General features: G+C 40.5%; 1 protein-coding gene across 1 annotated transcript; it reads right to left on the minus strand.

Moving 5' to 3' along the window:
- Nucleotides 1–1,322: 1,322 nt before the first annotated feature.
- On the minus strand, nucleotides 1,323–12,917 carry gucy2f (guanylate cyclase 2F, retinal). The gene is made up of 19 exons (XM_026193399.1): nucleotides 12,500–12,917; nucleotides 11,600–12,411; nucleotides 10,360–10,661; nucleotides 9,707–10,061; nucleotides 9,521–9,605; nucleotides 8,918–9,014; nucleotides 8,654–8,779; nucleotides 8,336–8,416; nucleotides 7,620–7,796; nucleotides 7,325–7,481; nucleotides 7,090–7,239; nucleotides 5,758–5,906; nucleotides 5,487–5,650; nucleotides 5,184–5,376; nucleotides 4,897–5,071; nucleotides 3,874–3,972; nucleotides 3,690–3,784; nucleotides 3,529–3,614; nucleotides 1,323–2,837 (listed from the first exon to the last, which is right to left on the minus strand). The coding sequence occupies exons 2-19, from the start codon at nucleotides 12,339–12,341 to the stop codon at nucleotides 2,756–2,758; spliced, it is 3,315 nt and encodes a 1,104-aa protein (XP_026049184.1). The 5' UTR covers nucleotides 12,342–12,411; nucleotides 12,500–12,917; the 3' UTR covers nucleotides 1,323–2,755.
- Between the last annotated feature and the right edge of the window lie 2,889 nt (nucleotides 12,918–15,806).

Consider the following 15,806-nt stretch of genomic DNA (forward strand, 5'->3'; position numbering starts at 1 on the left):
TTTGTGCGTGGCTCTTTTCTTTGTTGAGAATCTCCTGAATGAATACCACGTGAATGCCATTCAAATACGGATGATAGAGTGCTATAGGGAGCTGAACTGGAGAATGTGTGCACGCTAGTGTTAACATCTCTAAAGGATAACAATTTTTCCAGCTGGCTGAAGGTCAAACAGTCTTCCCAGGTCTGGAATGCAGTGCTTTTGTCGGTGTGCTGTTGTCTTGCAGCTACATCCTGCTATGCGCAAACATCTGGAGATTAGATTTCCCACTCACCATGAGAACCCCGCACTCCAGTTTTTAAACAATGTAGAGTCTGCATTGTCAGGAAGATCCCAACAAAAGATCCCACTGGTGTTATTATTTAGGCTGGTAGTGTTTAGAGAAATGGTCCACCATCTATAAATGAGCGCCTCATAGACTCTCAGTATTCCTGTAGGGCTTCTGTTTCATGCACGTCAAATACGCATTGGGACAGAAATAAAAATAAAGAATGCTACAATAAAAATCACCAGAACCTCTCATACGAGAGGACGTAATCTCATTGTGAGACACAAGTGCGTCTTCTACAGAGAAGCATGCCGCCACCTTGTGGTTGCTGAGAATAAGAGAGAGCGAGCTTTTTAAGGTGTTACAAATGAGTGATTTAGTTACTTTATATTTACACAGATCTTACACATTGCATTACAGTTACATAATATACAAGACAAATAAACATCATATAAGTTACACAATATACATTACAATATATTGCTGACTGACTTAGCTGTTGATTTGTATACTGAGCATGAATAATGCTTCTATTTTCAAAAATAACATGATGTGATCAGTGGGAGAATTTGCAAAATTTATAATCAGCTAAAATATGTTTCATTGTTCAGCGCGTGAATATAAGATTACTTCATACTTAGGGCTGAGTCCAAAACATGCATCAAAAAAAGGTACGTTTCTACTAAACGACATTTTGTATCTATTTCAGTTTTTTACTTTGTAAAGGTTTTACCTTATGCAATCCGCAATGAAACTACAGTGCACAGGGACATTTCTTGTATTGTTGTATTACTTTACTTTTTAATCTAAAAAGAAGTAGATAAGAGGTTAAAAAGCAAAACAAACAAAAAAAACCCCCCAAAATCTGCTCAGCGCTCATTCCCAAATTTTTTTTTGTGAAAATTTTGTGTTTTAATTGTTGTACAGGGCTTTCTAGCTCTTATGTCTGTGACAAGCACTAATATATATATATATATATATATATATATATATATATATATATATATATATATATATATATATATATATATATATATATATATATATATATATATATATATAACATTGTATTTACTTGCTAATTTACTTTGAACCGGAAGGTGGTGCTGTTCATCTGTTACTCCTTGCTGTCCTGGATATATATGTGTAAGTTATATACATGGGACCATTATCTTTTAAAGAAACCATGTGACACTTGACACACGATTACAAATTCACGTGTGTTAATAATAATTAAATAATAATAAAAGTTTGGTTGGAATTTTGGTTGATGTGAATAAAAACATAATGTTTTCTCTACATTTTTGATTTTTTCCCCGTAAAGCCTGATGTATATACAGTCGACACACATACAGTGTGACTGTGAGCAATAAATTTCACAAAAACGCCCTATGTATTAAACATGATACAAGTTAAAGCTCATATATGCAAACTGATATTCAATGTCTTCTATTAATTCATCGGAAGGTTGAATAATCTCTCCAGTTTTATTTATTGATGTTTTTCATTATTCAGGCTTTACAGGTTTAAAATGTCTGACATCATTGAGAATTTTTCACTGGGTCTGTTATAGATTTTCAACATGTATCTTATTTGTATCGTCTTACTGAGCACCTCATCAGAAACAGAACATTAAGGCGGATTCATTTAACTAGAGTTTTGAGTGCTGACAATAGATGTTAAAATGACACTGAGCACATTAGAAACAGTGACATGTTTCACTAAAGGAAGTGGCCATTTTCCTCCTCATGACCGAAATAAAAATGAGTCGTACTTTTCCTTATTTATACTTGTTAAATATTTCAAGAAAAAAAACTGTAGGCATGGGCTTAAATGTACTTTGTCATGTGCTTCAAGACAGTAGAAAAAAAACTGATCGACCCCTTTCTTTTTTTCCTCTCATCTTGTTATTTTCATACAGTAGCAGCTTTTGCCTCAAACTTTGAATGGCTAACCAGTTTTAGAATTCAGCCACAGCTAAGTAACAGTCTCGACAACTATACTATGAGCTTTATAACAAACTAAAAACAGATAAAATCACCAGAAAAAAAGATAACATTTCATTTTGAAATAGGCGTTTGGGGCACTCAAATTTTCCAGCAAGTGAGCTTCTGATTGCCCTGTAATAGGTGACCACGCAGTGGCCGGTGAGTGCAGAGAGGAGTGAGCGAGTGCATCCATCATGAAGGAGTGGTGCACTTTCCCCGTGATTCTGGCAGCAGGTACGTAGGCAGGTAACTCTCATTACATTAGCACCGTTGTGTTTTGCTGCGCTGGCTGCAGGCAGATTAGCCGGTCGATGGACAATCCTCTTAAAGAAGTCTACCTTAAGCCACAGTGAGAAGCTGGGTGGTGCTCTCTGTCCTCTGCGTGCCCCTCCCAGCTCTTTGTCTCTATTTGGATGGATGCTTACTCCTCCTGATGCTTTCTCCTCTCCTTTCCTCTCCTCTAGTTTTGCTTGTTCCACATTTCTCCTTCTCTTCCTTGCCTTCACAACTTTTTGTCCACCTGCCTGTTGGCCTTGCGGAAATGAGTCTTGATCTCCTCTGTCACCATCTCTTGCCAGTTGTCCCTAGTTGACACAGAGTAAGGTGTTAAAATCATGGCTGTAATTTGTGCAGTTGTCAATTTTAGGGAGTACTCTAGGATCCACAAAAACACAACGAGAGCTGCTACAAACACAGTAAATTTAAAAAAACAAAAACAAACCACCAGCCAGCCACAATGAAAACGAATGCACTAAACAAAGAGGGCTTTCCCCAATCTGCTTAAGAAGATACGACAAGATCAAAAGATTAATGTGGCACTGCCAGACCACAAGCAATTTGTGAGATCCAGATATCTATAAGGGAAATTTATGCGCACAATCTCATCACGGTAGCACTTTACAGCACAACACCAGCTGGCATGCAGGTCTATACCTCCTGTGTATGGACTAAGAAGGTCAAGCCTTTTTCTCGGCTTTGTTTTTCCTGTATGCAGCTATCTCCTCAGGGTTCAGCCCGTGATTGTCTTGCCTGAAGCAACATGTGGATAGTTGCAGTTTGCATGAGTGGCAGGACACAAGTTACATGTGTGCATCACACTAATGAAAAGCAACATTTCTGAAAATATATCTGAAAAAAAAAAGATGTTTACAAGTGACTCATGAATCTGACTTCAATGGCAAATTGTGACAATCGCACACATTTCATTATTTCCCTTTAAATTCAGCTGTTGTGACGGTGCAGTGAGCGAATGAAAAGAGAGACTCTGTCTCTTACCCTGGTTTAATCTCTGGTGGTTTTGGCAAAGGCTTTGTAAAGTTGGTTTTCCCCACAAGCCAGTATGTCTCCTCAATACCTTTACCCTGCAACAAAAAGAACAACTCAGAGCTGTGCAGTCGGTCTTTTAGTAAATAAGTAAGTCCTTCCCAAAGTGTTACCTTAAGCTCTGTCTTTCCTCGGACTTCTATTTTATAACCATCGTTAAGAGAGTGGAGGATCTTCACTGTGCTCATATTTACATGGATTCTATAAGCTGAGGATAGGATAAAGCGCATATAAAGACAATATACAGACAACAGAGTCAACCTAAACATGCCACGATGCAGCAAAGATCGCACGTACGCAGGCCAGTGGATTCCATACGAGAGGCAGTGTTCACGGTGTCTCCAAAAAGGCAATACCGAGGCATAGTCAGACCCACCACGCCTGCAACGCAGGGCCCTGCAAAATACACAACAGAAGTCCAATCATTCCATTCACTCATGGAAAAATGTCCGTTACTAGTGGTGTTTTCATTTAAAGGTGAAACCCATGGTTTCAATTAGGAAAGTTTTAGTATCTGAGGTGTTTTACATCACTCACTTGGAGAGAAGCATTAAGAGTCCCACCTCATAACAGAGCATGCATCAATAACAACAAATACGAGAGAGATTAAACATGAAATTTTGCGGCTGAGCCAGAGGTGGGTTGCAGTGGAGTGGACTGCAGATGTGCAGCAACTGTGGGCAAACTAAAGTAGCTTAAACCATGCACTATAATGCCTGAGTTGTGCTTTAGCAGCAAATAACTTAATAACATACCCGGAAATGCCTCTTAACCCTGCGGGGTAACTTTAACCTGATGCACACCTCCAAGGAAATGCAACTACTAATCAGGCTGATGCAGCCCGCAGCACCTCTGATTGGTGTGGAAGGTTACAGCGTAGGGTTTGGAGGGGTTATGTTGTAAGCTATGACGTGGATTTCCTGCTAAAGGATAATTCAAGCATACAATGAGATGTCAGCTGATGTGGGCTGGCATGGCAATGAGCTGTGACTGCCTGTGTCTACCTGAACTAATGCTTGTCCATTGACTCTGCATCAAGCCGAAAGCACTGCAAAGTCCACTGCCAAGACTGCAACTCTTATACTTACTACACAGTATATTTATCTGTGTCATAGTCTTGTTATGTTTTTTTTAGTTCTTGTGTTATTTTGTACGATGCACCACAGTAGCCAACATATACTGTTTCTAAATGAATAAATACGATCGGACTACTATGTGGATTCCTGTTCTAAAATCTCTTTCAGCGACGCACATTCATCTTTGGATTCTACCTGATAAGCTTGTCAGGCTGATAATGACTCCAAAGACTGCCACGCCCACCTGAGTGGATTCCTATTCGTATCCTGACGGGCACGTCCGGCATGTGTCGCATGTGGAAGGTTCCCACTGAGCTGAGGATGTTCAAAGACATGTTGGCGATCTCAGCAGCGTGCTTGTTGCCATTTTTCTTAGGCAGGCCTGATGCTACCATGTAAGCATCACCGATGGTCTCCACCTGGACAAATCAAGAAGTTTATTCAGTGAAAGGGCAAATCAAGTGGAAGTCAAAGGTTTCAGACCAGTAACCTCTGAAACTGGGTGTTTATCAGGCGATATTATTCCCTGACCTTATAGACATCATGGTTAGAGAGCACAGCATCGAATAGTGTGTAGAGGTCATTCAGGAGGTCGACCACCTCAATGGGATCACTGAGCGAGGAGATGGTGGTGAAACCCACAATGTCGCTGAAGTAGATTGTCACCTGATCAAAGAACTCTGGCTCCACTGTGGCACCAGTTTTCAGGGCCTCTGCCACAGAACTGGACAGAAATAGAAAAAAAAAAAAGGACGAATGAGATGATCATGGAGTAGGGGTACATTTATTTTCCAAACTTCATGCTGGCAGGATTGTGTGAGAGTGTTGACTGACGGTGGAAGCATTTCAGACAGCAGCTTCTCCGTTCTCTGCTTTTCCACCTCCAGCTCCTCTGTTCTCTCTCTGATGAGTTCCTCGAGGTTGGAGCTGTACTGCTCCAGCATCCTCAGCATGGAGTCGATGATATTGGTCTTCTTACCCTTGTTGATTAGCTTGAACTATTGGAAAAAGTACGGCGTCATGTTAAACAAATATGTATAGAGCTCTTTAAATAGTTTAGATGAAGTAAAGAAATGAGGCCACGAGGTCGTCTGCAAAAACGAACCCGGTCAAAGATCTCATCAAAGGTCGGTCTGCGGTCAGGCTGTTCGCTCCAGCACTGCTTCATCAGCTGGATGCATTCAAGCGGAGCCTGGTCTGGAGCCACAGTAGGACGGCACATGGGAGGAGGTTTTTTCACCTTACGGATAATCTCTGGAGAACACGGGATGAATAAATACCAAAGTTATTACAGGTGCCTAAAGCAAAACTAAAAACTAAAGCTGTTTGTAAAACAAACATTTTAATTAAGTGAAATAAAAATAATGCAACTAAATAAAACCTTAAACAAAAATTTTAAAATAATTGAAACAGTTTTGTGAACTTGGAAAACTAACTTAAGTAAAAATATACAGGTAATATAATTTTACTGTTTGCTAGTTTGATAAAATTATATGAATTTCCCTGATAAACCTTTGAGGGATTGTTAATTGAGACTGTGGGGGTCTACGACACTGTGAATCAAATGTACGGTGTCCTTGAGAGGCCAAAAGGACTGCAACTTAAGAAAACAACAGTAATAAGAAAAACGCTGCAAAAGCACACAAAACACAACGGAAATAGGAAAAACGAAAACAGAAATAGGAAAAAACACAAGGGAAGTGTTTCTGGGGAGACAATAACCTGACGGACCAGTTGCAGGAACCCAAAACACTGTAGGCGTGTTTTATCATGATTCATATAATACTAATGATGGATTTTTAGGCTAATAGTTAGGTTAACACACTTACCTCATCTTTTCTTTCCTCACAAAACCGATAGATCCTCCACTTTTTCTAAGTGTCTCCCAGCGCAATTCTTGGTTCCTGCAACTGGTCTGTCGGGTTATTGTCTCCCCAGCAACACTTCCCTTGTGCTTTTGGAAATCTGTTTTTTCCTATTTCTGTTTTCATTTTTCCTATTTCCGTTGTATTTTGTGTGCTTTTGCAGCGTTTTTCTTATTGCTGGTGTTTTCTTAAGTTGCAGTCCGTTTGGCCTCTCAGGGCCACCGTACAAATGCTTTCAAAAACTTCTGTGGATTTTCCGAAATCTAACGTCTGACACATGCCCTCCATACAATAATAATTAAAAAACAGATCTAACACTAAAACTAATGAACATTAAACTAAAACAAGAAAGAAATCAAACGGGAGACTAACTGACACTAAGCAGAATTAAAAACAAATGACAGAATACAAAACTATTATTACTTTTATTTCTGTACTGACACTCTGTTAACTGAATTTGAAGTGGAAAGACAGCTTTTGGTGGCAGCCAAACCAAAATCAGATATCTCCATCTTCTCCTTACTAAATAAGTAAATAACTCATTGTTTGAGTATTCTGTGATGAATACACACCTTCAGGTGGCAGTCCCAGCATACAGTACGGTGGCCCTCTCACCACCACCTCTTGAAGAATGATAGAAAAACCGTACACGTCTCCCTTAAATGTCCCTTTGCGAGAATTTGCAAGGTCGCGTAGAAACTCTGGTGCTGTCCAAAACAGATCTAAGTACAACAAAGGAAACATTTAGATTCTGGCATTGTTTCAATAAAGTATATTGAGTGTAAAACACAGCACAGCAAACAGTACCTTCAGGTGGGGGCTCTTCTAAAGGAGCTTTCTGAGACTCCAGCAGCTCATTGAAGCCATAGTCAGTAATCTTGAGGACAAAACGGCCGTCTACCACACAGTTTCGGGATTTTAGCCTGCCGTGGGGGAAGTCCCTGTGGTGAAGATATTTTATACCCTAGAAAGATTCAGATGCAAATAACACTTTGATTCAATCATAAAGAAACAACTAAAAACACTTAATAAAACTCTTGCTGTTTTCTTCCCTTCAAAAAATGGCAAGCGGTTCTTTTCTAAAAGACTTTTTTTTTATCACCTTGATGAGATCGAGCATGAGGGAGGACTTGAACATCCAGTCTAGTTTAACGTCCTCGTTCCTCAGCAGGTCCTGCAGACTGCCCCTCGAGCAGTGCTCCGTCACCATCGCAAACATGGAGCAGTCCAGAAAGAAGCCCAGGAACGGATTTACGTTCTCGTTTCTCAGGTCCTTCATCTGAGAAAAGTAGCTGCAGTTTGTTAAGATGACCAAAAAATCATACACATTTTTCAGTCTGAATATTTGCAGGAATTACACATTCAGGTTTTTTTTCTCATTCATCATTGGGTCACACAGGAGAGCACATGTCACCTAAATATTGTGTTGAAATGACACATGACAATAACACTGTATAGTTTATATTTGTATTTGTACCATTTGATAACACAGTATTTTGCATTTATATTTTGTATATTTGTATACACTGTATTTTGTATTGTATATATATATATATATATAGTGGTGTCAGAGCACAATGTCTTGCTATTTGCCCTCTGTGTATGCTGTTGACCAGGAGCATCACATTTCATCTCTCTGTATATCCATACTGGGCTGAGACAACAATAGAGTTCACTCTGACTCTAACCCTAACTTGCTCTCAGATCACTCTCTTCCACAAATTGTCATAAAAATCTGAAGACACAGAAAGCAGAAAATGTCTCCTGAAGCATATTAATATGCATTTACGTGACATCAAGTTGGACATGCTGCTCTACCTTCATGAAAATCCTGGAGGTGCTTTGTTTTACTTCCTTGAAGTGGCCCTCTTCGAATTTCTTCAGCCAAACCCAGTCGCCCTAAATGCAAAAGCATGATATTATTGTTATATGAAATTAAACTCTCCATTGATAGAGTCATAAAGGGTTCTTATTTAGTCAACCTCCTTCCACTGAAATGTGTTAATTTTGTATATAAAGCATCTTGAGTCACTGGCCCAGACATTATGTTACACAAGGATCTCCCTTACCTTCCTCACTTACTCACCAGCTTATGTTAAGAAGCTTTAGTGAATATTTGATGTAAACTCAGCTTACCTCGTACACAGCTACATTAGTGGTCTCATGAGTTTCTGTTTGCATGCTATTCACAGAGTGTGAGGGGTCTGCAGATTTCTCCTCCAGAGCGCTCCTGGACTCGCTCAGATCTTCTAAAGTGATTTTCTGCATGACATCAAACACCATTTAAAGATTTATTAGAAATGAGAGCCATGCTGTGCTTGGCAGACATTAAATGTGACGATGTGGAAAACGCACAGATGATGGAACGGTGTGCTTTAGTCTAATTTAATGATGACTTACCTTTTTGCTAAGCTGAGGGTTGATAAAAGTGAGATCCTCTAAGGTCAGGAGGATCCGATTGGGACCTCTGACCAGCTGGATCTGATGAAGTCTCCTCCTGCCAAAGTGATTTTACAATAGGTAAACAGCACACATACAACAAATTCCCTGAATCTCAGAAACGATACGGGGGAAGTAGTGATGTCTCCCTCAAATGTCTACATCTGGAAAAACGCTTTTTTTCTTCTGTTTTGCTACAAATTTATATTCCCTGCTGTCATGATTTAATAAGTAAAAATAATAGTGGCTTGAACAAACCCAAATTTTCACCATTTTATCTAAAAAAAGGAGAATGCTTATAGTTCTTCGAGTAGATTCTTCTGGTGTGTCTGACTGTCTTTAATCCAGAGATGAGCTCTAAGTTAAAAGTACATTTCTAATTCTCAAGCTTTTATACATGAGACATGTCTTCTCAAGCAAAGAGGCATAATATGTGATTCTGGAGATGATATTAGTTATTACCCACATCATACCACATGGTATAGATCACACTACTTCAAATCTCTGAATATAGGCTTGGAAGCGGGAGGCATCGTTGGAAAAAAAAAGACTTTGCATATTTACCTGATATAGAGAATTACTGTGAGCCCCGCAACAGCCAGGGAGAAGATGACTGCTAACGCTATTATGATGTAGGTGACCTCCACACCTAAGGACCATAGTGGTATGCATTAGACTGATGGATAAATGACAAAATGTAGACTTGGCTAAACTCACACCTCTTTACACAAACACACCAGAGCCTCATACCTCCTGTGCAGATGGTGCCTTGGTCAAACCAGCAGCTGGAGTCAGAGGGAGGAGGGGACCCTCCGGGGAAATTTATGGACCTCCCCGCAAAACGGAGTGCCCCTGATGTTAGGTCCACTACATAGGTCTGGTACAGCTTGCTGCCCCTGTTGTCAGAGTCCAGGATGATGTAGTTGGTCTTAACACTCCCAGAGGTGTCCACTTTGACCTCCTGGTTGAAGCCATTAAAAGTGATGTTCCGCTTGAAATAGGCCAAGTTCGACCCTGACAGCTGCATGCCTGCTTTCCTGACATTTTGGATGGACTTGGCCAGCAGGTAGATGCTGTTATAGATGGTCCCAAACAGCGGATGAACCTGCAGGTTCAAGCGAAGGCTTAGCAAGGTTGTAACAGAAAACATGACGGGGTTCCTATTTCAGTCATTTACAGCTGCTAAAAAGGATATTTTATAATTAATATAGAAAGTCATATATTATTATTAAAAGCATGTGATTATGTTTTTCTATAATATGCGTGTGGAGACAGCAGGAAACATTATAACTGTCTAATGACTCAGCCTTTGCACCAATATATGTCATGATATGCAACAATGTGTGATGGAATAACAAACAAGGAGGACATTGTGAGTGAAATCAGTTGAATTGGCTTCCTACCTGCTCTGGCTCCATGGGCAGCGTCACTTCTTTGCTCCTCTTGGCCGCAGCAAACGCCTCGTTGAAGGACAGTGGCTCCGAGGCCACTGTGATAGTGAGCACGGCGTCGTAGGCCTCTCTCAGGTTGCTGCTGTTTTGCAGAGGGAGGTAGGAGACGTTCATATAGGGCACGCTGTAGAGCAGAGCGTCGTAGGGCACAAACACATACTTCCCTGAAGTCAGACCCATCTTGCGTGCTGTGAGGAGGAAAGTAGCTTGCTGCTGACCTCCAACCAAGACTGAGTGCATGCACATAACGATGACTGAAATGAAGAGCAAAGACACAAAGCATTACAAATTCCTTATGAATATATGTGGTGCACTAACAGGACTATTATGAACAAATGCTGTGTTGGGAAAAGCACCTTATTTTTTATTGAATGGAGAGAGTGTGAAATATCTTAACTGCAGTAAAAGTGCCAGAAATGTAAGAGGAAATGTTTGAAACCTTTGCAGCTTCTTATTGTCAAAATAAAAGTCTTTTTTAAAAAAAAGCAGATTAATTAAATTGGTGCCGTTCTTCGCTTTAAGCACAAGGTCAAACCTGAGTTATCTAAATGGCATCCGGCTCAGGTGTTGGAGAACAGCTGAGGTGTGGCAGTACTCTGGTTGGGTGATCTATTGGTTTGGCATTTGCCATTCTGCAAGTTGCTTTAATGTCAAATGATGTTTGCTCCCAGTGTTTTGTAACAGAAGTTGGTCAAAGAAGGGGTCATTTGATTGTTAGGGGTTTCTCTGTGTTATTGTAGGGACTTTGCCTTACAATATAAAGTGCCTCGAGGTGTCTGCTGTTGTGATTTAATAATAAAATTGAACTGAAAATAAATAAATATATAAATCAGTGGCCACTGTTATTTTGAGACCTCGTTTGACTAAACTGAGCACACGAAATGTCCTTTTTTTTTTTAGAAAATCTCCCCTTTGGGCAAGAATATTGGCAGTAAGCGACAGATAACAGATAGAGGTCCATTACCAGAGAAAGAGAAGGGTATGCTACTTATTTACACTGCTGTGTTTTACTGCTGATTTTATGTAACAAATATAAATGCATGGCCAAAATATCAGAGCCTTTGCGCGTTAGAACCATACCACAATTTCACAACTTTAACACAGCACAGATTGTACCTTGGGTGCTTTTCTCCTGTCCCTCCACAGACTGCATATAATCATCTATGGAGCACTGTTTTTCTCACACACTCACCCCTGACACCTCCTGCAGCCTGGATCTTCCTCATCGTGCTCTCCACCTCCGTCTCATTCACGCCCATAGATCCGACGAGTCTAACGGGAAGCCCCTTGCTCCTGAGAGCAGAAGCAACCCTCACAGCCGTGTCAATCCAGATGTCCTCATTGGATGACACTACCAGGACGCTGGCCCATCTGAAGTGTTTCAACACTACGAACAACACGTCGGTGGGAAACGGCACTGTCCTGGTAAAAGTTGGGTATGCCGTGGCGCTCTCCAGCTCGTAGGCGACACAACCATATGAGAAGAGAGCCTTGTCCCAGTTCCTGGCGAGCAGAGACGCTGCGACACAGTATCCGGGGTTGGTGGGGCCAACGAGTCCGTCTGCTATGCCCTCGTAGTAAATATATGCCGTGAGCGCTTTCGAGGTTTCGCACGGCTCTTGGACGATGATGAAGTCCATTTTCAGGCCCAGATCTAGAGCGGCGTCCCCGTTTATCCTGCTCACGGCGAGCCTGGCCGCCGCAGCAGGCAGGGCCTTGTAAAAAACAGGGTCGCAGTTCCAGGGCCCCAGGACCCCCACTTTGAATATCAAACAGCGGACGCAGCAAGGGAACGTCAGCACTCCCAGCAGGACCCATAACAGAAAGTTGTAAAAGGGCAGAGCCGGTAAGGTGTGTCTGTTTTTAATTACGGGCACACACGAATGGCTGGACTCCCACAGCGGCCATCTGAAATTTGGAGCAATATGTTGCATTGTCCTCCCACGGTGACCAAGATAGTGAAGCCTTGCGTTCACTATCAGTTATCAGTCACACCTCTGACACCTGCAAACCGGGGTACAGACACAAGTCTCCATTTTGCCCAGTATTATTTGAACGTTCACAGATGTTTAAGTACAACTGAAGCACTCACCACATGTCTGTAACGGCATCAGGACAGGGTCCGATGAGACAATCTTACAGATACCCACTCGGATCTGCGTTCTTTCTTTTCTTTTTTCTTTGTTCTGTCTTCACACACACTCGCCAACTAACCATCCCCGATACCTTTACCTGTTCGCCCCGGTGTCACTCTGATGAAGACACAGGCCGGTCATCGTGTGGGGATTACGGGCTGAAAGTGTCACGAAAAGCGCCTAGATGGGGGTGTGGAGACAACTTTAGCACCCTGGAGAGCTACTTACGTCCTGCAGTCAGCGTCTCTGAGGGCTCCTGCGCGTTTCCACAAACAGCTCTGTTCACAGGCAACATGTCTCTTAAAAAAGGACGCAAAACCACTCGTGTCTTTTTTTCTTTAGCGTGTAAATGTGAAAAGAAAATTAGATGTATTCCAGATCGAAGTTTTTTTTTAAATCCTGCACTCCTCCTTTCGATAAAAAATAAAAAATAAAGCGCAATTTCCCTCCCCCAAACATTACAACTCTTTGGTTTTGTAATAATTTGAAGGGGAAATGATTTAGTATGTTAGTATAGGAGGTCAGTATCAGCTACAGGCCCAATCAATCAAATCCCTCCAAAGTGACCCGGGACCAGTGTTACTCACTAATCCATTTTCAGTGAGGCACAATATAAGAGGATTGACAGCAGGCCTTAGCGCACTCTGAAAGCCTTGCTGTGGTCCAGGTTAGGCCTTTTTGCCTAGAAGTGTAATAACAAATTCATTTTTCCTCATTCTTCGTATAAAAGAGAAAAAGAAGGTCCTCCGTGTGCACACAGAGACAAACATTTAGCAAGCAAACGGGTCATTATCAAGACAACTCAGCCAAGGTGCACCGAGGCAAGTGAACAGCGCTTTAATTGGCCTAATGTGCGCACGGTGCAGCTTGGATTAAATGAATTTGAACTCTAGCGAAGTGGGAGTAATTAGAGTTAACAAGGGCTTTCCCTGCAGGTCTCACGAATTCTGCCTGCGTCAGTCTTTTTTCGGTCTTCTATGACTGGTGAAGCAGCCTGTGCCTGGCAGAAGCAGCTGGTTGTCACCACATCCACACACGAAATATGGAGAGGGTGGATGAATGAATACAAACAAACAAACAAACAAACAAACCAACGGTGGTGGTACATAAGACATCATCACATGACTTTTCATGAACAGATATATATATATATATATATATATATATATATATATATATATATATATATATATATATATATATATATATATGAATTGTGCACACACACACATGGAGCTGCAAAGTTGAGTCCACCTTTGTTGACCCATATCCCACATAAGCTGGAGAGCCTCTTAAACGTAACACCTTGACAACGCTGTCCTCCATCCAGGAATAGAGAGTAGAAATGATGACACAGCGCAAAGTCCGTCCAATGAACAGCGAGCACAGGTCTGCTTCTGAGTGCAGCTCTGTGGGGACACAGTGAAGCATCTGCAAGACAATAAACTGACAACCAAGTCAAAATACATAAATACACACGTAAATAAATATCAGCACAGTCAGACGATACGTTTCCTCACGAAAGATTCTCACAATATGCAGTCTGTGCAGAGAAAAACGGAAATGCAGTGTGGGCACGAAGGAGAAGGATGAATAAACATGCCTTTGGACCGATAAAATAGAATAAGGAGGAGACAAGTAATGGAGACACCAGGGAGGAGAGTATTTTCAAAGGCCTTGGACTTTTTGCGTCGTCCAAGGCACAGAAACTCCCACTAACAAGCCAAACACTGCCTTGAATGCTGCTTATGCTAAAGAAGTTGTTCTGAGTTTTAGGAGCTCTGTTCTGTCATGCCAAAGTCTTCATTTAGCAAGGTAAAGTACAATTCTCTTTTTAAGGGAGCCAAGTTATAGTTAAGTGACGGGGTCAGCAAAACTGCAGCTGTTATTTTCTGTGATTAAAGTGAGAAAAAAATGAATAAATAAAATAATAATAAAAAAGTAATAATATATATATATTTTAAACTTAAGCGCATAGTGTTTTTTTTAATGAGCTCTGGTGTCATCTAGTGGACAAGTCCTCCACTGCTTTTTCATATTTCCCCCCATTGACGTCAAAAGACTTTCTGGCTAATATAACCTAATATAATTAACCCGCTCAGTAAAGAAAATTATTGTTTCCCTCACAGTTAAACCCTCCTTAAAGGGAAAACCACGGACATTTGAAACACGGGCTGGTTTATAACACTTAACACTAAAAGGCAAAATCAAGCCCGAGCATTGCACTTCCTCTGCACATGCTCAGTTAGACGCATATGCAGTACAAATTTATTAAACCACCTATTCAAAAAAATAAATAAATAAAATAAAAATCAGGAAAACTCAAATATTTTAGTTCTTTATGATGATGATGATTATTACTTTAGCCAAAGCACAACATTCAACCACTTAAACTACTGTCTTTCTTCACGAATTCAAGTAAATATGTATTATAAGTAATATAAAAATAATACTAATGTGGCTTACTATTTTTTCTTTTCCCTTTTTTTGTAACTCAGTGAATTTGACAATAAGTATATGATTTCAATCAAAGAGCTTGTGTATACTGGTGAATTAACTATTAACCAAACCTCACACTCAGTGGTGCTCTGATGAATTTATTAAGCACTTTAAAGCTGTCAGAATAACTTAACAGTAAATGGATTTTTTAAAATCTCTTTTCTTTATTTTATTTAAAAATGTGTCATATGTAACTTTTTTTCTCAGATGTCTTTACTGGACACTGCTAAAATTGGATTGATTTGAACTTCTAACAGGTATAACTGGAATAGACTAACAGAAGAAATGAGCAAGATCTCTAACTTTTGGTAATGCCTTGTTACAACTGCCTCTGAGTCCTTGTACTTTTATTACTATTTTTCGAAAAACCTAAATGGTTGGCCTTTGCAGCACGTTGCTCTGAATAAACCTAACTGGGCGTTTGTTCTTTTCAAACATCTGAGCAGCGATGTTGGTTTTACTCTTCTGGTTTATTCCTCTGCAAACATTATTCAGGAGGTTTAATCTCCACCTGCTTAATCATTTGCCTACCCCATAATCTATTATTTGAATTTTGCCACATGACTAAAGGTTTTTCTTGTTATCTTAAAAAAAAAAAAAAATCCCAATAGCATGAATGATAAGTAATGTTTTTCAGTTTCAGATACTGTAACACGCCCCTGAACACTGGGATTGTAACCAAGGAGGATTTTACAGCCTGTACTGTTTCCACAGTTGACACTGACATTGAAATAACAGAACGACCCAGCGATCACAAACTTGTTG

This window comes from Astatotilapia calliptera, chromosome 14 (assembly GCF_900246225.1).
Source record: "Astatotilapia calliptera chromosome 14, fAstCal1.2, whole genome shotgun sequence".
Lineage (NCBI taxonomy): Eukaryota > Metazoa > Chordata > Actinopteri > Cichliformes > Cichlidae > Astatotilapia > Astatotilapia calliptera.